At 39.0% G+C, this 21,268-nt stretch overlaps 1 protein-coding gene across 1 annotated transcript in view; it reads right to left on the bottom strand.

Annotated features, from left to right (window-relative positions):
- The window catches only part of LRRC28 (leucine rich repeat containing 28), an 89,472-nt gene continuing 68,204 nt past the window's right edge, over window positions 1-21,268 (bottom strand). Inside the window, exon 5 of the mRNA XM_040257135.1 lies at window positions 1-289. Coding sequence (XP_040113069.1) covers window positions 217-289 — 73 coding nt within the window. The 3' untranslated portion in view covers window positions 1-216. The remainder of the gene's footprint in view (window positions 290-21,268) is intronic.

Below are 21,268 nucleotides of genomic sequence, written 5' to 3'. Positions count from 1 at the left end.
TTCTTAATTTGGGGGAGGATATATTCCAACTTGGGGGAAGGCATTTCAGTTCTGAAGCTTGATCGTGACGTTTCCAGAGTCCTGTAGTCTCCAAGTGTGGCAGGACGCAAGGGCTGCTGGGCTGGCTGGACTCTCCACCCCTTTGCCACACAGTGTGTGATATGCAGGCAACTGCAGTGTCAAGCTGGCACCACTCCTGAGGCTCTTGAGTGTTTATCAACTCAGTAGGTCAAAAGTCTGCAGACATTGGGTGGAGCAGCAGTAAGCCACAAAACTCACAGTTGTCCTCCTGGGAAAAGAGGGGGAGATGAACACTGTGAGTTCAAGAGGAAAGCCGCAGGATTCCTTCCATTAGAGACAGTCTTTTTCTTGGTTAAAATAAAGGATTAGGTATGGTCAACAGAACACACAATAGAAATGTAAATTCCTTTTAAAACTGAGCACTGGAATCAGGTGAGGTATGCATGTGCTCATTTTACTAGCAGCTTTCAGACAACACCTCTATGTTAGCTGGAGTGGGTTGACTTGCCCTCCTCCAGAGGATCTTCCCAACCCAGGGGTCGAATCCAAGTCTCTTATGCAGTCTCCTATGCAGTGGCAGGCAGGTTCTTCACCACTGGTGCCACCTGGGAAGCCCCCTATGTTAGCGGCTAAGGAAAAATAAGCTTTATTCCATGCTATGGTCTGAATTCTGCTTGCTAGACCCAGTGCAATAAGAAAATTTGAAATACATTATAAAAATCATGTAATTGAAAATGTCACCAATTTAACTAGAACATATATATATATATGTATATATATACACCAAAGAGTTTAAAAAACACAATTTTAAGGGATTTATCCTACAAATGTATTCCCATAGATTGCTTATAGAGGTAATTTCAGAATCTGAATCCCGGAGTTTGAGGGTCTTCTCCCACAAGCAGAGGAATCCCATCTCAAACTCCACTTGGCATCTTCCTGCAGTGAGTCGTGAGCCAGTCTGGGCAGCCCCAGTGGCTGGATGCCTTGTTTTCCCACCAGGAGTGCTATCCTCTGGTGAGGAGAGAATAACCTACTGTTGATCACACAGGACCCCCTGTGCTGGCGTTTCCTCTTTTCCCCATTCCTCAGCCCAGTCTCTGCCTTTCTCTGTGGCGGCACCAGTGGTAAACAATCCACCTACCAATGCAGGAGACATAAGAAATGTGGGCTCAATCTCTGGGTCAAGAAGATCCCCTGGAGGAGGGCATGGCAACCCACTCCAGTATTCTCGCCTGGAGAATCCCATGGACAGAGGAGCCTGGTGGGTTACAGTCCATAAGAATTGCAGAGTTGGACTAAAGTGACTTAGCACACACACATGTAGTCCAAGCAGGTGACCTCTACAGACCTTACCTCCCAAGCTGCTGATGGCTGGTTTCTGGCTGAATTAGGACAGTAGGAGGCACAGCCACAGGAAGAGAGAAAAGCTGAGCTTTTTTTTCTTCTTTTTAAGAAAAAGTTAATACAGGTATGCTGCTAAGTCACTTCAGTTGTGTCCGACTCTGTGCATAGACGGCAGCCCACCAGGCTCCCCAGTCCCTGGGATTCATGAGGCAAGAACACTGGAGTGGGTTGCCATTTCCTTCTCCAATGAATCAAAGTAAAAAGTGAAAGTGAAGTCGCTCAGTCATGTCCGACCCTCAGCGACCCCATGGACTGCAGCCTTCCAGGCTCCTCCGTCCATGGGATTTTTCAGGCAAGAGTACTGGAGTGGGGTAGGTACATATAAACACTGAATAAAATTCATCCATTTTAAGTGTACAGTTGAGTGAATTTTGAAATATGTACAAGTATGTAACACCACAATCAACATATAAAATATTTCTCATCTCTCTAAATGTTCCTTGGGTCCACTTGCAGCAAAGCACCGTCCCCCAAACCCCCTGCCAAGTCTCTGGCAACCACTGATAAACCGTTTTGTTTCTCTAAGGGCTTTTTCTCTGGGTCACCACAATCCTTCAAAAGAAGTTTTGCCATATATCATCTTGGATGATCAAAGATCTCAAGGCAAGAGCTAGACCTACTTCCATGGGTTCTCCTGTCTTACATTTTTGTACTAATCCTGGATTTCCTAACCAGCTGGGTTTGGCTGATATGAGGATATGCCTCCCCTGGATGGACCTTCCTATATGGCTTTAGTTCTCACTGGGCTCCAGTCACACTTTTCAGCACCCAACCAGGCAGCTGACAACTCTGCCCTAGCCTTCACATCCTGCTTGCACAGAGTCTCACTTCCTGCCAGCAGAAGTGAAAGCTCAGGGCCTTCTTGGGTCTTCTCTGAACATGCCCACATTTTTATGCATGCACATGACCTTACATACTCCCAGAAATATGTCAGTGCTTTTTGAAGCCCCTGCAGAAACCTCATTCTCCTATCTTCCTTTTCAGCCTTCAGTTCAGTTCAGTTCGGTTGCTCAGTTGTGTCCAACTCTTCCAACTCTTTGTGACCCCATGGACTGCACCACGTCCATCACCGACTCCCAGAGCTTGCTCAAACTCATGTCCATTGAGTCGGTGATGCCATCCAACCGTCTCATCCTCTGTCATCCTCTTCTTCTCCTGGCTTCAGTATTTCCCACCATCAGGGTCTTTTTCCAGTGAGTTATCTCTTCATATCAGGTGGCCAAAGCGCTGAGCTTCAACTTCAGCATCAGTCCTTCCAATGAATATTCAGGACTGATTTCCTTTAGGATTGGTTTGAACTCCTTGCAGTCCAAGGGACTCTCAAGAGTCTTCTCCAACACTGTAGTTCAAAAGCATCAGTTATTTAGTGCTCAGCTTTCTTCATGGTCCAACTCATCCATACATGATTACTGAAAAACTATAGATTTTTTTTTTTTTGAAAAACTATAGATTTGACTATAAGGATCTTTGTTGGGAAAGTAATATCTCTGTTTTTTAATATGCTGTCTAGGTTGGTCATAGCTTTTCTTCCAAGGAGCAAGCGTTGTCTAATTTCACAGCTGCAGTCACCATCTGCAGTGATTTTGGAGCCCAAGAAAATAAAGTCTGTCACTGTTTCCCTTGTTTCTCCATCTATTTCCCATGAAGTGATGGGACCAGATGCCATGATCTTCATTTTCTGAATGTTGAGTTTTAAGCCAGCTTTTTTACTCTCCTCTTTCACTTTTATCAAGAGGCTCTTTAATTCCTCTTCACTTTCTGCCATAAGGGTTGTGTCATCTGCATATCTGAGGTTATTGATATTTCTCCCGGCAATCTTGACTCCAGCCAGTGCTTCATCCAGCCCAGCATTTTTCATGATGGACTCTGCATACAAGTTAAATAAGCAGGGTGACAATATGCAGTCTTGATGTACTCCTTTCCCCATTTAGAACCAGTCTGTTGTTCCATGTTTGGTTCTAACTGTTGCTTCTTGACCTACATACAGATTTGAGGGCAGCACTTTAACAGCATCATCTTTTAGGGCTTGAAGTAGCCCAGCTGGAAATTCCATCACCTCCACTAGCTTTGTTCATAGTGACGCTTCCTAAAGCCCACTTGACTTTGCATTCTAGGATGTCTGGCTTTACGTGAGTGATCACACCATCACGGTTATCTAGGTCATTAAGATCCTTTTTGAATAGTTTTTCTGTATATTCTTGCCACCTCTTCTTAATATCTTCTGCTTCTGTTAGGTCCGTACCGTTTCTGTCCTTTATTGTGCCCATCTTTGCATGAAAGATTTCCTTAGTATCTCTAATTTTCTTGAAGAGATCTCTAGTCTTTCCCATTCTATTGCTTTCCTCCATTTCTTTGCATTGATCACAAAGGAAGGCTTTCTTTATCTCTCCTTGCTATTCTCTGGAACTCTGCATTCAGGTGGATATATTCTTCCTTTTCTCCTTTGTCTTTTGTTTCACTTGTTTGTCAGCTACTTGTAAGGCCTCCTCAGACAACCATTTTGCCTTTTTGCATTTCCTTTTCTTGGGGATAGTTTTGATCACTGCCTCTGTACAATGTGAACCTCTCTCTATAGTTCTTCAGGCACTCTGTGTATCAGATCTAATTCCTTGAATCTATTTGTCACTTCCCCTGTATAATTATAAAGGATTTGATTTAGGTCATACTTGGATGGTCTAGTGGTTTTCCCCACTTTCTTCAATTTAAGTCTGAATTTTGCAATAAGAATTTCATGACCTGAGCCACAGTCAGCTGCTGGTCTTGTTTTTGCTGGCTGTATAGAGCTTCTCCATCTTCAGCTGCTTAGTCTATTATTTGGCCCAACAGTTATTCACTGCCTCAGACATCTGTGAAGTTAAGCAATTGCTTGCAATTGTTTTGACAATTTTTGACAAATACCCTCAGGGAAGAGGTTTTTTGCACTGGTGAACTCTGACTGAAGAAATAAAAAGACAGGCTTGCAAGCAGGGTTTCTTAGTGAACCACCCTTTGAAGATGCTCCTACTTCCTCCCACACTTTTCCAATTGCTGCCAGCTTTCTGGTTTTAACTGTGATTTCAGATCCTTAGTTTTCAAGGTTAAGACTAGAAGATGGGACTGTAAGTTAAAACATCACAAAGATCTCTGTTCTTTATGAGATCCAGCCACTTTTCTTGAATAAGTGCACTCCAGATTGCTGTAAGCTTTTTGTTAATTTCCAGAAAAATTCAAAAATCTGAAAAATTCAATTCTGACAACTTTTGCCAGTTTTTCTCCTTGCTTTAATGGAACAGTTGACTATTTCCCCTCACTCTATCTCTACCTCTCTGACCAGAGCTTTTATTGGGCAGGCCCCTCCTGATGGCTCTAGTTCTCAACAGCCTCCAGATCTTCCTTTGTTAAACCTTCCTACTGCTGTAATTTCCCAGGTACTTTCTCATCCCTGTGGGTGCTCTGAATCTTGCTGAACTCCTATAAATAGTCCCTCACCATTAATTCCTCCTCAACACTCTAGCTTATGTATGCTTTCCAGCCAGTACCGTGGCTGATTTAGTGTGTGTTAGAGGGAGTGGCCTAAGGAACAGTCCATCAGAGTGGGATTCTGGGGTTGGGTTGGTGAGGACATGAATGACCTCCTTGCTAGGGAAACAACGGGACATCACTTGAAGCTGTGGTATCACGATGACTTAAATGGTCACTCAGACGGCCAGTGGAGGATAAGGTGCTGGGAGATCAAGTGTGGTGGTACTTGACTGCTGTGGCATCATGATGAATTCAAAGACTGTGGAGGGAGATGGAGTCTTCTGACTGCTGAAGAGATCCCCCCAAATCCCAAGCCCCCTCAAAAAAAAAAGATAAACTTAGTGACTTAAACTCTCAATTCAAGGCACAGGTAGAGAATCAGAAAGTTTCTATGGTGGCCTTAGAGGAATTCTTATTTTATGAAGCTGTGTGAGTGTCATGCCTGAGGTCTGAGTGTACAAGCTGCAGAACCACATGCCAGCTACAGGAATATTTATGCTAAGTCTCTTATGCTAAGATAAAGTTCTGGCTGGGAAAGGGTGAGGACTTGAGACTTGAGATGGAAACCTTTGTGTAGACAGGAGGATAAGAACCTTAAACCTCTAATATCTCTAAACATTTCTTCACATTAGAAACAGCCTTTCTTGCCTTCTAAGAAAACAAGCATTCACTTGAATAAAAAGATTTCACTGACTTCATCTGGTGTGGTTACCTAAAAAGGAAATTTTTCTTCTTAGGACCCACACGAACAATACTCCCTGCCTCTAGGGCCATAGAGAAAGTAAAATCCCAGGATGATTCAGAGTTAATTGCAGGAGCTGCTCCTGGGAGAGATTACATACATGAAGGAATCTTGCCAAATTTTATTTGCAGGAATTTAGAGAGCAATGGAGTCTAAGTACATTAGCCAGTGAGAATAAGTCTAAGACTGGATCAGGCCAAGGAGGGTGTTTCACATAGGCCTTAGGATTTAATGTGTTTGTTTGAGTACCTATAATGGTTAATAGAAGTCTTGACCCAGTAGAGGCCTACAGTCAGTGAGAAAGAGATGCTGGAACTTCCACTGTGTAGTCCAGAGGAAGAAAAACAAAGGCTTAGAGAAATGGGGATGTTGTAGTGGATCCAATGAGGTGTGATCTGCTCAGTCACTACCTGGAAATCTCTGGGTGGGTCAGGAAAGCAGTCCCTTCACTGAAACATTAAGATATGTATTGGTGAGGGGAAATCAAATTGGAAATAGCAAACACACCTGATACTTAAACACAACTCATGCCTACTAGAGGTGAGAGAGAAGGCCTGCAAAAGCTCAGGTATCTGCCACATTGGTAAAGTTTCAAACGGAAAGAAGAGTTACATCCAGAACTACTCACTATGAAGAAACAGATACATATTTGTGGGTTCCTTTGGATTTTGGAGGCAAAATACATTTTGGTGGGAGCTATTGGTTGTACCAAGAGGGAATAGTCCCATTGCTCCCAGGTCCTTTCTCTTATAATTAAAATAACACAACAAGCAAGCATTGGAAGACTATGAAAGACAGAACGAAGAACAGACAGCCTAGGACCCTAGGGCTTGAGAGGCAACACAGCAATGGTAAATCCCCTCGGCTTCCTTCCTGCCTCCCATATACCTCAGATAGGACTCCGTAGACACTTCCAACCCAGAAGGACCAACGAGCAGGAGCGAAAAACAAAACAAACAAAAAAACCAAATCCCTCGAACCTCCAAGAGAAGCCTGTTCTCCCTATCCAAAAGATTGGGACACAGAAATCCATCAATTTAGACAGAAAGCAAGCAATTCGTTGCTTAGGGCTGGGTATGGGGAAACAGAAAAGTGACAGCTAAAGAGTACAAAGTGTCTCTTCAGGTGAGAAAAATGTTCCAAGACTGTCTGTGGTATTGACGGAACGTATCTGTGACTATAGTAAAAACTGCTGAATTGTATACTTTAAGTGGGTGAATTGAATGATATGTAAACTATCTCAATAAAGCTGTTAAAAAATAATAGCACTGAAAGGAGAAATAGATAAACTCACAATAAGAGTGGGAACTTCAACATTTTTACTCCCAGCAACCAAACTACTAGCCTCTCAGCACAGGTACAGTAGAACTGAACAACTCACTGATGAAAGAATCTAACTGACATATACAAAACACTTCACCCAACAGTAACAAAACACACTTCCTTTTTCTCCCAGAAGCCCATGGGACATTCACCAGGACAGACTATATTCTGATTCTGTGCCGAAGAACAAACTTCGCAAATTTGAAAGAACTGAAATTATACACAGGGAATACATCTGGTTTCATCTCTGACATAAAGAGCCTAGAAGTTCTCATTCCTGTTCTTATAGTAAGAACAAGCTGAACAAATAGAAAATCAGTAACTTTTTGCTATTGACCAGAGAACTGAGGTCATAGGGCAAACTGCAACTTCAAAATCTGGCAAGACAGGTAGCTCCAGAGGGTAAGAGCTGAGATTTGCTTACCTGGACAGAAGATACTAGAATTGCAGGGGAGGCTAAGTGTGGAAAAGCCTGAGAGTGAGATACTCCTGGGGCTGCAATATTAGGGTGACCAGGACACAGGAACCTTATAAGGTGTCAAGGTGAAAATCCAAAAAAGATCCCCTTGCTACTCAGGAAGAGGGAAAAGAGTAGTCACTATGTAACATGTTCCGAGCATCCTCCATATAAAGGACTGTTCTCCAGAGGAAAGAGCTTACTAACACCTTACCCCAGCTAGTGAAGGACATTATTCCCACCCAAGCCTGTTTTGGCCTGCCCATTCCACCTAAGTGGGGAAAGCAAGCTATGCAAGACAAGAAAAATTTGTGAAGGTCACAGCCTAGAGATAAAGGCCCACTAAATTAGTGAGATAAAATCACAAAATTGAGAACACTTCCCTCCCTCATTAATAACCAGAGTAAATGGCCTGCAGCATAAGGACATTGGAGTACAGATCAAATTAATACCAAAAACTACTAACGATGAAAGATTAGAAAGAGAAATTAAAGAAACAATCCCATTTACCACTGAATCAAAAAGAATAAAATACCTAGGAATAAACCTACCTAAGAAGCAAAAGACCTGTACTCTGAAAACTCTAAGACACTGATGAAAGAAACAGGATGACACAAACGACGGAAAGATATGTTGTTTACTGGATGAATCAATATTGTCAAAATGAGTATTCTACCCAAGGCAATCTATAGATTCAATGCAAGCACTATCAAATTGCCAATGGCATTTTTCACAGAACTTTGACTGTGTGGGTCACAATAAACTGTGGAAAATTCTGAAAGAGATGGGAATACCAGACCACCTGACCTGCCTCTTGAGAAATCTATATGAAGGTCAGGAAGCAACAGTTAGAACCAGACATGGAACAACAGACTGCCTCCAAATAGGAAAAGGAGTAGGTCAAGACTGTATATTGTCACCCTGCCTATTTAACTTATGCAGAGTACATCATGAGAAACACCGGGCTGGAGGAAGCACAAGCTGGAATCAAGATTGCCGGGAGAAATATCAATAACTTCAGATAGGCAGATGACACCACCCATATGGCAGAAAGTGAAGAAGAACTAAAGAGCCTCTCGATGAAAGTGAAAGAGGAGAGTGAAAAAGTTGACTTAAAGCTCAACATTCAGAAAACTAAGATCATGGCATCCAGCCCCATCACTTCATGGCAAAGAGATGGGGAAATAGTGGAAACAGTGGCTGACTTTATTTTTCTGGGCTCCAAAATCACTGCAGATGTTGATTGCAGCCATGAAATTAAAAGATGCTTACTGCTTGGAAGGAAAGTTATGACCAACCTAGACAGCATATTAAAAAGCAGAGACATTACTTTGTCAACAACGTCTAGTCAAGGCTATGGTTTCTCCAGTGGTCATGTATGGATGTGAGAGTTGGACTATAAAGAAAGCTGAGTGCCGAAAATTGATGCTTCTGAACTGTGGTGTTGGACTCTTGAGACTCTTGAGTGTCCTTTGGACTGCAAGGAGATCCAACCAGTCCAACCTAAAGGAGATCAGTCCTGGGTATTCATCGGAAGGAATGATGTTGAAGCTGAAACTCCAATACTTTGGCCACCTGATGCGAAGAGCTGACTCACTGGAAAAGACCCTGATGCTGGGAGGGATTGAGGGCAGGAGGAGAAGGGGATGCCAGAGGATGAGATGGTTGCATGACATCACTGACTCAATGGACATGGTTTGGGTGGACTCCAGGAGTTGGTGATGGACAGGGAGGCCTGGCGTGCTGCGGTTCATGGGGTTGCAAAGAGTCAGACACGACTGAGCGACCGAACTGAACTGAACTGAGAACAAAAAGTTTGTATGGAAACATAAAGGACTCTGAATAGCCAAAGTAATCCTGAGAAAGAAACTGGAGTTTGAGGCATCAGGTTCCTTGACTTAGGATTATACTACAAAACTACAGCTATCAAAACATCATGGCACTGGCACCAAAACATAAATACAGATCAAAGGAATAGGGTAGGAAACCCAGAAATAAACTACGCACCTGTAGTCAATTAATCTATGACAAAGGGGCCCAGAACATCCCATAAGTGGTACTGGGAAAAGTGAACAGCTACATGTAAAAGAATGAACTTAGAACATTATCTATCACCATATACTAAAATAAACTCAAAATGGATTAAAGACCTACATGTAAGGCTGGATATTATAAAACTCTTAGAAGAAAATATAGGCAGAACACTCTTTGATATAAATCACAGCAGTATCTTTTTGCATCCACCTCCTAAGAGAAGCCATGCATTTTGAGAAGATGCCCTGGAAGGGGAAATAGCAACCCACTCCAGTATTCTTGCCTGGAAAATTCCCTGGACACAGGAGCCTGGCAGGTTACAATGTATGGGGTCACACAGAGTCATTCATGATTGAGTGAGCACACACGCACACCTAAGAGTAATGAAAACAAAACCAAAAGTAAAAAAAATGAGACCTAATTAAACTTAGAGGCTTTTTCACAGCAAAGAAAACCATAAACAAAATGAAAAGACAACCCACAGAATGGGAGAAAAGATTTGAGAATAAAATAACTGACAAGGGATTAATTTCCCAGTATGGAACCAGCTCATGCAGCTCTAAATCAAAAAAACAAACAACCCAATCAAAAAATAGGCAGAAGATCTAAATAAACATTTCTTCAAAGAAGATATATCCAGATGGTCAAAAAGCACATGAAAAGATGCTCAACACGGCTAATTATTGTTGTCGTTATTTAGCTGCTAAGTCATGGCCAACTCTTTTGGACTCCATGGACTGTAGGCTCCTCTGTCCCTGGGATTTTCCAGGCAAGCATACTAAGTTGGTTGCCATTTCTTTCTCCAGGGGATATTCCTGAATCAGGGATTGAACCCACATCTCCTGCATTGGCAGGTGGATTCTTTACCACTGAGCCACCAGGGAAGCTCGGCTAATTATTAGAGAAATGCAAATCAAAACTACAGTGAAGTATCATTTCACATTTGTCAGAATAGCCATCATCAAAAAATCTATAAACAATAAATGCTGGAGAGAATGTGGAGAAAGCAGAACCCTCCTCACTCTTAGTGGAAATATAAATTGGTGCAATCAATATGGAGAACAGCATGGAGGCTCCTTAAAAAACTAAAAATAGAAGGGCATATATCTGGAGAAAACCATAGTTGGAAAAGACACAAGCATCCCACTGTTCATTACAATAGCCAAGAGATGGAAGCAAACCTAAAAGTCCATCAACTGAGGAATGGATAAAGATCTAGTATATATACAATGAAGTATTACTCAGCTATAAAAAAGAATGGAATAATGCCACTTACAGCAACATGGATGGACACAGAGATCATTATACTTAGTGAAGTATATCAAGGACAAATATCATATAATACCACTCATATGTGGAATCTAAAAAAGTGATTCAAATTAACTTGTTTACAAAATAGAAACAGACTCACAGATGTCAAAAAGAAACATGGTTACCAAAGGGGAAATGTGGGAAGGATAAATTAGGAGTTTGAGAGTAACAAATAAACACTGCTGCTGCTGCTGCTGCTGCTAAGTCGCTCCAGTCGTGTCCGACTCTGTGCGACCCCAGAGACGGCAGCCCATCAGGCTCCCCCGTCCCTGGGATTCTCCAGGCAAGAACACTAGAGTGGGTCACCATTTCCTTCTCCAATGCATGAAAGTGAAAAGTGAAAGTGAAGTCGCTCAGTCATGTCAGACTCTTAGTGACCCTGTGGACTGCAGCCTACCAGGCTCCTCCACCCATGGGAATAAACACTACTATATACAAAATAGATAATCAACAAGGACCTATTATATAGCACAGAGAGAACTGTACTCAATATAGTAACCTATATAGGAAAAGAATCTGAAAAAGAATGGATATATGTATATGTATAAATGAATCACTCTACTTTACACTCAAAGCTAATATTGTAAATCAACTATATTGCATATAAAATAAAATTTTAACATAAATAAAAATTTAAAAATAAAACAAAATAAAATCTCAGCACTATTAAACCTTGGGCTCATCTTACATGGCCTGCAGGGGGTGCAGTAGGCAGTCCTGAGGGTGCTGGGGGAAGAGGGCCCACCATGCTCCTAAAGCTCATTTACGAACAGTGCATCCTGGGCTTGACAGAATATTGAGGCAAAGATCTAGCTTTTAAATTAGATAGGAGTACAGAAGGTAACTCTTGAGAAAATAGGAGAGAATGAAAATATTATGACAGAAATGCATTCCTGTTAAAAATTTGCATTTAAAAACAAAAACAGCTGCAAGATGCTAACTCTCTGAAGAGAAGCATATAGAGAAGCCCAAATCAAGCAAGGAGAATTTAAAAAGTACACTAAAGAAATCTGAATAGGAATCTGAAGCCTCTAATACCTACTACAGCCAACATAAAACAGAGCTCAGCTCCTAGCCAAACTAAAATAAAATCTCACACTAAAGGCCCATTTATCTCAGTTCTTATTACTCAGTACAAAATGTCTGTGTTTCAACAAAAAGTTTTAAGAGATGCCAAAAGGCAGAAAAAGTTCATGCTGAAAAGACAAAGGAAATCCTAGAACTAGACTCAGATATAACAGAGATGTTAGAATTGTCACAGGGAATTAAAAAAAATAGAAAATCCAAAATCTGTGGAACGATTTCTAAAGGTGCAGCGTATGCACAATTAGAATACTAGACGGAAAAGGAGAGAAAAAAGCAGAATTATTTGAAGTAATAATGGTCAAGGACTTTACAAAATTAATCACAGATCCAGAAACTTAACAACACCAAGCAGGATAAAACAGAATCAAAACAAAAACACTACAAATAAGAACTATATCCTATCACTTATATATGGAATCTAAAATATGCCACAAATGAACTTGCCTACAAAACAGAGCAGGCTCACAGAGAACAGCGGTGGAGAGTGGGGAAGGGATCAATAGGAGTTTGGAATCAGCAGATGCAAACTAGTATATATGGAACGGATAATCAGGCTCCCTACTGTATAGCGCTGGGAACTATATGCATAACCCTGTGAAAACCATAATGAAAATGAATATTTAAAATAATATATATGTATATATATATATATAACTGAAAATCACTTTCTGTAGAGCAATGTTACAAATCAACTATACTTCAGTAAAAAAGAAAGAAAAGAAATATCATATTCAACCTGGAGAAAACCAAAGAAAAAAAAAATCTTGGAAAAAAATGTTACCTATAGAGGAAAAAGCATAAGATTACCATAGACATCTTCTTAGAACCATGCCAGTAAGACTAGAGTGAAGTATTTGTGGGCTCAAAGGAAAAAAATCACAAATTGAATATTCTATATCCAGTGATATTATCCTGCAAAAGTAAAGGAAAATAAAGACTTTTTCAGACAAACTGAGAGCTGAGGGAATTCATTGCCAGCAAACTTGTACTTCAAGAAAGATTGAAAGGAGTTCTTCAGTGAGAGGAAAAGGATATAGGTAAAAAATTCAGATCAAAATAAAACTAGAGATGACACGATATCATATATATAAAGTTTCTACTCTAAAATCTACATAAACAGACCAAAAAAAAAAAAACCCAATTTAGAACTAACAAATGCATTCAGTAAAGTTGCAGGATACACAGAAATATGTTACTTCTTTATACTAGTAATGAACCATCAGAAAGAGAATTCAAGAAAACAATCTCTTCTACAACTGCATCAAAAAGAGTATCTATAAATAAGTTTAACCAAGGAGCTGAAAGACGTATGCCCTGAAAACAGTAAGATACTGACGAAGGAAACTGAGGATAAAACAAATTAATGGAAATATATTCTCTTTTCATGGGTTGGAAGAATATTGTTAAAATGTCCATACCACCCAAAGCAATCTATAAATTTAATGCAATCCTTGTCAAAATGCCCAGAACATTTTTCTCAGAACTAGAATAATCTAAAACTTCAAAAACATTTTTTTGTAAGTCCACTTATTCATTTCTTTTGAGATTCCACACATCAAGGATGCCATATGATGCTTTTCCTTCTCTGTCTGACTTACTTCACTCAGTATGACAATCTCTAGGTCCATCCATGTTACTACAAACGGCATTATTTTATTCATTTTAACGGCTGAGTGATATTCCACTGTATATATGTACCACACCTTCTTTATTCATTCCTCTGTCACTGGACATTTAGCTTGCTTCCATGTCTTGGCTGTTGTAAACAGTGCTGCAATGAACACTGGGGTGCATGTATCCCTTTGGATCATGTTTTTGTCCAGATATATGCTCAGGAGTGGGATTGCACAGTAATATGTAGCTCTATTCTTAGTTTTTTAGGGAACTTCCATACTGTTCTCCATAGTGGCTGTAACAATTCACATTTCCACCAACAGTGAGAAGGGTTCCCTTTTCTCCACACTGTCTTTAGCATTTATTGTTTGTGGATTTTCAATGATAGTCATTCTGACTGGTGCAAGGTGATAAGTCATTGAAGTTTTTATTCGCATTCCTCTAATAATTAGTGATGTTGAATATCTTCTCATGTGCCTCTTAGCCATCTGTATGTATTCCTTGGAGAAAGGTCTATTTAGATCTTCTGCCCATTTTTTGATTGGATTGTCTGCTTTAACGCTGTTAAGCATCATGAGTTGCTTGCAAATTTTGGAGACTAATCCCTTGCTGGTCATATCACTTGCAAATATTCTCTCCCAATCTGTGGGCTGTCCTTCATTTTGTTTATTGCTTCCTTTGCCATGCAAGAGCTTTTGAGTTTATGCTCTTTCTCTTTAATACTTTCTGACTTGAATCTTAGTTTGTTCAATAACAATATTGCCATTCCCTCTTTGTTTGTTTGTCTTGTTGCTATAATTTTCCTACCTTTATATCTTCAAGTTCAGTTCAGTCGCTCAGTCATGTCTGACTCTTTGCGACCTCATGGACTGCAGCACGCCAGGCTTCCCTGTTCATCGCCAACTCCTGGAGCTTACTCAAACTCATGTCCATTGGTTGGACGGTGATGCCATCCAACCATCTCATCCTCTGTCATCCTCTTTTCCTCTTGCCTTTAATTTTGCCAGCATCAGGGTCTTTTCCAATGAGTCAGTTCTTCACATCAAGAGGGCAACATATTGGAGTTTCAGCTTCAGCATCAGTCCTTCCAAAGAATATTCAGGACTGATTTCCCTCAGGATGGACTGATTGGATCTCCCTGCAGTCCAAGGGACTCTCAAGAGTCTTCTCCAACACCATGATTCAAAAGCATTAATTCTTCGGCACTCAGCTTTCTTTATGGTCCAACTCTCACAGCCATACCTGACTACTAGAAAAGCCATAGCTTTGACTACACAGACCTTTGTTGGTAAAATAATGTCTCTGCTTTTTAATATGCTGTCTAGGTTGGTCACAGTTTTTCTTCCAAGGAGCAAGTGTCTTAATTTTATGGCTGCAGTCACCATCTGCAGTGACTCTGGAGACCAAAAAAATAAGTCTGTCACTGTTTCCACTGGTTCCCATCTATCTGCCATGAAGTGATGGGACCAGATGCCATGATCTTCATTTTCTCAATGTTGAGTTTTAAGTCAACTTTTTCACTCTCCTCTTTCACTTTCATGAAGAGGGTCTTTAGTTCTTCTTCACTTTCTGCCATAAGGGTTGTGTCATCTGCATATCTGAGGTTATTGATATTTCTCCCAGCAATCTTGATTCCAGCTTGTGCTTCAATCAGTCCAGCATTTCTCATGATGTACTCTGCATATAAGTGAAAGAAGCAGGGTGATAATATACATCCTTGACATACTCCTTTCCTGATTTGGAACCAGTCTGTTGTTCCATTTCCAGTTCTAACTGTTGCTTCTTGACCTGCCTACAGATTTCTTAGGAGGCAGGTCTGGTGGTAAAGGAACCAAAAGCAAAACCAAACAAATGGGACCTGCTTAACTTTAAAAGTTTTTGTATAGTAAATGAAACTATCAACATAATGAAAAGACAATCCACTGAACGGGAGAAAATATTCACAAATGGTATTACCAATAGGGGTTAACACCCTAAATATGGGCTTCCCTGGTGGCTCAGTGGTAAAGAACCCACGTGCCAATGCACGAGACACAGGTTCAATTCCTGGATCTGGAAGATCCCCTGGCCACTCCAATATTCTTGCCTGGGAAATTCCCTGGACATGGGCTATAGCCCATGGAGTTGCAAAAGAGTCAGACATAACTTAGGGACTAAACAACAATAACCCCCAATATATAAACAGATCATAGAATTCAATAACAAAAAAACAAAACAAAAAACAAAACAAAAACCAAGCAACCTGATTAAAAAATGGGCAGAAAACATGAATAGACAGGTTTCCAAAGAAAACATACAGGTGGTTAATGGGCACATGGAAAGATGTTCAACACTGCTCATCATCAGAGAACTACAAATCAAAAACCACAATGAGATATCACTTCACAGTTTTCAGAATGGCTATTATCAAAGCGTTTACAAATAAAGAATTTTGGCAAGGATGTGCAGTACAGGGAGCGCTAGCACACTTCCAGCTGGAATGTAAACTGGTAGAGCCACCACGGAACCAGTATGAAGGTTCCTCAAAAACCTGAGACTGACCTACCGTAAGATTCAGCAATTCCACTCCTGGGTATACAACCGAAGAAAGTAATTCAAGAAGATACACACATGCCAATGTTCATAACAGAATTATTTATAATAGTGAAGATACGGAAGCTAAGTGTCTATCAACAGATGAATGGATATATACATATGCATATATATATAGACACATACACAATGAAATATAAGTCAGCCATAAAGAAAATAATGAAATCCTGCCATTTGCAGCAACAAGGATGGACCTGGAGAGTCTTATGTTAAGTCAAATAAGCCACCCATGGAATGAAAAATACTGTGTGTTATCACTTATATGTGGAATCTAAAGAGTAAAACAAAGAATATATATAACAAAACAGAAACAGATTCATAAATATAGAGATAAAATTGATCAAACTAGTGGTTACCACTGAGAGGGAAAGAGGAGGTGGGCTAAAATAGTGGATTAAGAGGCATAAACTACTATGTTTAAAGTAAATAAACTACAAGAACATATTATATAGCATAGGGAATACAGTCAATATTTGTAATAACTTTAAATGGAGTATAATCTATAAAAATACTGAATCACTGTGTTGTGTATTTCAAATTAACATAATATTGTAAATAGACTATACGTCAGTAAGATTTTTAAAAATAAAGATAGATTTCCCTGGTGGTCCAGTGGCTAAGTCTCTGCACTCCCAACGCAGGGGGCCGGGGTGGATCCTGGTTAGGGAACTAGATCCCACATGCTGCAGCTAGAGATTCTGCGTGCTGAAACTAAGTCCCAGAGCAGCCAAATAAATAAATACATGTATATGCATATATGTATATATATGTAAATGTATATAAAAATAAAATAAAAATAACTTACTGCAGAATAAATAAACAGGAAGGTTGCTGGAGAAGGAATAAAGGTAAATAAAATCTTTTATGTTTGTAATTTTCAATTAACCTAAAAATTAATTTGTTTCAAGAAATAAGGGTAACAATGTACTGTATAATTACAACAGATGAACAGTGAAATGAATGAGAACATTGTCATGGGAGGAATTAGGAATATTCTGTTAAAAAGTACTTGCAATACAAGTGGAGCACTGCAGTGTATCATTTGAAGGTGGAGTTTGATTAGTTTAAAATGTTTATTGAAAATGATAAGGGAACTATTACAAATTTTTAGAAAAGAAGTATAATTGACAAGCTATAAGAGGAGATAAAATAGAACCATATAAAAAGCTCAATTAAAAACAGAAAAGGCAAAAAGAATGAGGAAAAAAAGAACAAATATAGACAATAGAAAATAGTTATAAACACAATAACAATTAATCCAACTAAATCAATAACCACTTTATATGTGAATAATCTAAACATACCACTGAAAAGACAAACTATTTGAGCAGATGGAAATACAAGACTCAACTATGCTGTGTACAAGAAACTCACTTTAAACATAAATGTATAGATTGGTTAAGAGTAAGGGAACAGTAAAGGTAGTCACTGTTAACACTAATCAAAAGATAGATGTAATGGCTGTTTTGTTACAGATAAAGCAGACTTCAGGACAGGGAAGACTATCAGAAATAAAGAGGAACATTACATAGTAATAAAGGGGTCAATTCTCTAAGAAGAGATAGAAATGTGTAAGGTGCATGAAGTTAAAAACAGAGCATCAAAACCTTCAAGGCAAAAATTAACACAGCTTTAAGAAGAAACAGACAAATCCACTATTAGAGTTGGAGACTTCAGCATCCCTCTTTAAGTAACTGAAAGATCAAGAAAGCAGAAAATCAGAAGGGATATAGTTGAACTCAATATCATTAATCAACTTGACTTAATTGACATTTATAGATACTCTACCCAACAACAGAGAAACACACATTCTTCTCAAGCTCCATAGAAATTAAAATATTTTGAACTGATGAAAATGAAATATAACTGATCAAAAAATTTTGGTATGAGGCAAAAGAAGTACAAAAGGAAAATTTATAGCACAAATACAAATATTAGAAAAGAGGAAAGCTCTAACAGCAATAATATTAGCTTACCCGGAAGTTAGAGAATGAAGAACAATTTGTCTAGAGCAAGTGAAAATCACAGAGCATGTTCTGTGTCCACTGTGGAATCAAATTAGGTAACAAAAACAGAACAGGAAAACCTGCAAATGTATAAGTCTTTTCCACTGGTTAAACAGGCAGTCCCAAAGGATATAAAAATTTACACAACAATGAAAATAAAACATTCCAAAAATTTTGAGACACTGTATAGCCGTGCTGAGAAATTAATAGCTTTAAATGCTTATGTTAGAAAAAAGGAAACGTATCAAGTCAGTAATCTAAGTTTTTACCCTAACCACCACCATCCCCCACAAAAAGCACAAAATAAATCCAAGTCTAGTAGGAGGAAGTAAAGAGGAGAAACCAGTTAAATTAAACCTTTACTGGGATTAAGAAAGTTAATAGAGTTGATACATTGCTAGTAAGACTGGCAGAGATTTTTAAAGAAGACACAAATTAACATAAGAAATGAAACATGAAATCAGTATATCCTGCAGCCATTAAAAAGATACAAGGGATAGAATTTAGTCAAATAAAAATTTTTGGTCATTTGGTACTGACTTTTCTCTTTCTTTTAAACTTTATTTTTGGAAAAACTAGATTTTCAGTGGAAAGCTTTTCTGTTGATTATTTTTAAATACAATTTAATCAAAAATGATTTTTTTTATTTGAGTGATATTTTAAAGACTTGAATTTGGCTTTATCACCAGTAATAACTGTCTCCTTGCTTATTTGGTGTGGTAGTTTTGAGATGCTTGAGTATCTCATGGATCTATGGTTGAATTTGCTTCATGGTCACCAATCAAGTTCACTTTGTGGGCATATTAACATATTGTTGGTAACAGCTGTTTGAACTGTTGTGGAGATTATTTAGTAAAGTATATTAAAAGCCTTAAAACCAAAAAAAAAAAAAAAAAAAGATACAAGGGAACAACTTCATACATAAATACGCAAACTGAGAATAGATGAATTCCTTGAAAACTACAAATTATCAAAACTCAACCAAGATAAAATAGCCAATGTGATAACTGTATAACTATTAAATAAATTGAATCTGTAATTTAAAATGAGAAATTTCCAGGCCCAAATGGTTTCTTTGGAGAATTCTGTCAATCACTTAAAGAACTGAGAGGAATTTTTACACTACCTCTTTCAGAAAAATACGAGAGGAGGTACACTTTCCAGCTCATTTTATGTGGTCAGCATTACTCAGACTTTAAAACCAAAGTACAAAACTAGAAAACTAGAGACCAATAGCTCTCATAAACAGAGATAAAAAAATTCTCAAGAAAGTATTAACAAATTAAATACAGAAATGCACAGAAAAAACTATACACCATAATTAAGTGGGAGGTATTCTGGGTATGTAAAGCTGGTTCAATACTTGAAAATCAGTGTCATCCAATAATTCATCAACTGGTTAACAAAGAAAAATCAGTATGATATCAATAGACTCAAAAAGTATTTGACCAAATACAACATCCATTCATGATAAAAACTCAGCAAACCAGGAAGAGAGAGAATCCTTCTCATTTTGATACATATTTGATAAAACCTACTGCTTACATCAGATGTACAGGCTGGATTTAGAAAAGACAGGAACCAGAGATCAAATTGCCAACACCTGTTGGATCATAGAGAAAGCAAGGGAATTCCAGGAAAACATCTGCTTCACTGACTATGTGAAAGCCTTTGGACTGTGTGGACCACAACGAACTATGGAAAATTCTTAAGGATGTGGGAATACCAGATCACCTTACCTGTCTCCTGATAACCTGTATGCACGTCAAGCAGCAACAGTTAAACCTGGACATGGAACAATGGATTGGTTCAAAATTGGGAAAAGAAAATGATAAGGCTGTATATTGTCACCCTGCTTATTTAACTGCTATGCAGAGGACATCATGCGAAATGAGGGCCTAGATGACTCACAAGCTGTTTAATCAAGATTGCCAGAAGAAATATCAACAACCTCAGCTATGCAGATGATACCATTTTAATGAACTAACAGCAAAAAAAGACATCCATTTCATCACAGGGGACTGGAATGCAAAAGCAGGAAGTCAAGAGATACCTGGAGTAACAGGCAAGTTTGGCCTTGGAGTACCAAATGAAGCAGGGCAAAGGCTAACACTTTTGCCAAGAGAATGCACTGGTCATAGCAAACACCCTCTTCCAACAACACAAGAGATGACTCTACATATGGACATCACCAGACGGTCAATACTGAAATCATATTGATTATATCCTTTGCAGTTGAAGATGGAGAAGCTCTATGCAGTCAGCAAAAACAAGACCAGAGGCTGACCGTGACTCAGATCATGAACTCCTTATTGCAAAGTTCAGATTTAAATTGAAGAAAGAAGGGAAAACCACTAGATTTAGGTCAGGTGACCTAAATCAAATCCTTTACAATTATTCAGTGGAAGTGACAAATAGATTCTAGGGATTAGATATGATAAGACAGAGTGCCTGAAGAACTGTGGATGGAGGTTCATAACATTATACAGGAAGTGGTGATCAAAAACATCCCCAAGAAAAGAAATGCAAAAAAGCAAAATGACTATCTGAGGAGGCCTTACAAATGGAAAAGGAAAGATATATCCATCTGAATGCAGAGTTCCAAAGAAGAGCCAGGAGAGATAAAAACGCCTTTCTAAGTGATCAAGCAAAGAAACAGAGGAAAACAACAGAATGGGAAAGACAGATATCTCTTCAAGAAAATTAGAGATACTAAGGGAACATTTCATGCAAAGATGGACACAATAAAGGACAGAAATGGTATGGACCTAACAGAAGCAGAAGATAATAAGAAGAAAGCTGTGGTACATATACACAATGAAGTATTACTCAGCCATTAAAAAGAATACATTTGAATCAGTTCTAATGAGGTGGATGAAACAGGAGCCGATTATATAGAGTGAAGTAAGCCAGAAAGAAAAACACCAATACAGTATACTAATGCATATACATGGAATTTAGAAAGATGGTAATGATAACCCTATATGTGAGACAGGAAAAGAGACACAGATGTATAGAACAGTCTTTTGGACTCTGTGGGAGAGGGAGAGGGTGAGATGATTTGGGGGAATGGCATTGAAACATGTATAATATCATATAAGAAACAAATCACCAGTCCAGGTTCGATACAGGATACTTGGGACTGGTGCACTGGGATGACCCAGAGGGATGGTA

This window comes from Oryx dammah, unplaced genomic scaffold (genome assembly GCF_014754425.2).
Source record: "Oryx dammah isolate SB20612 unplaced genomic scaffold, SCBI_Odam_1.1 HiC_scaffold_16, whole genome shotgun sequence".
Taxonomy (NCBI): Eukaryota; Metazoa; Chordata; class Mammalia; order Artiodactyla; family Bovidae; genus Oryx; species Oryx dammah.
Note: the sequence above shows the minus strand (reverse complement) of the source record. Positions and strands in the feature narration are given on the sequence as shown.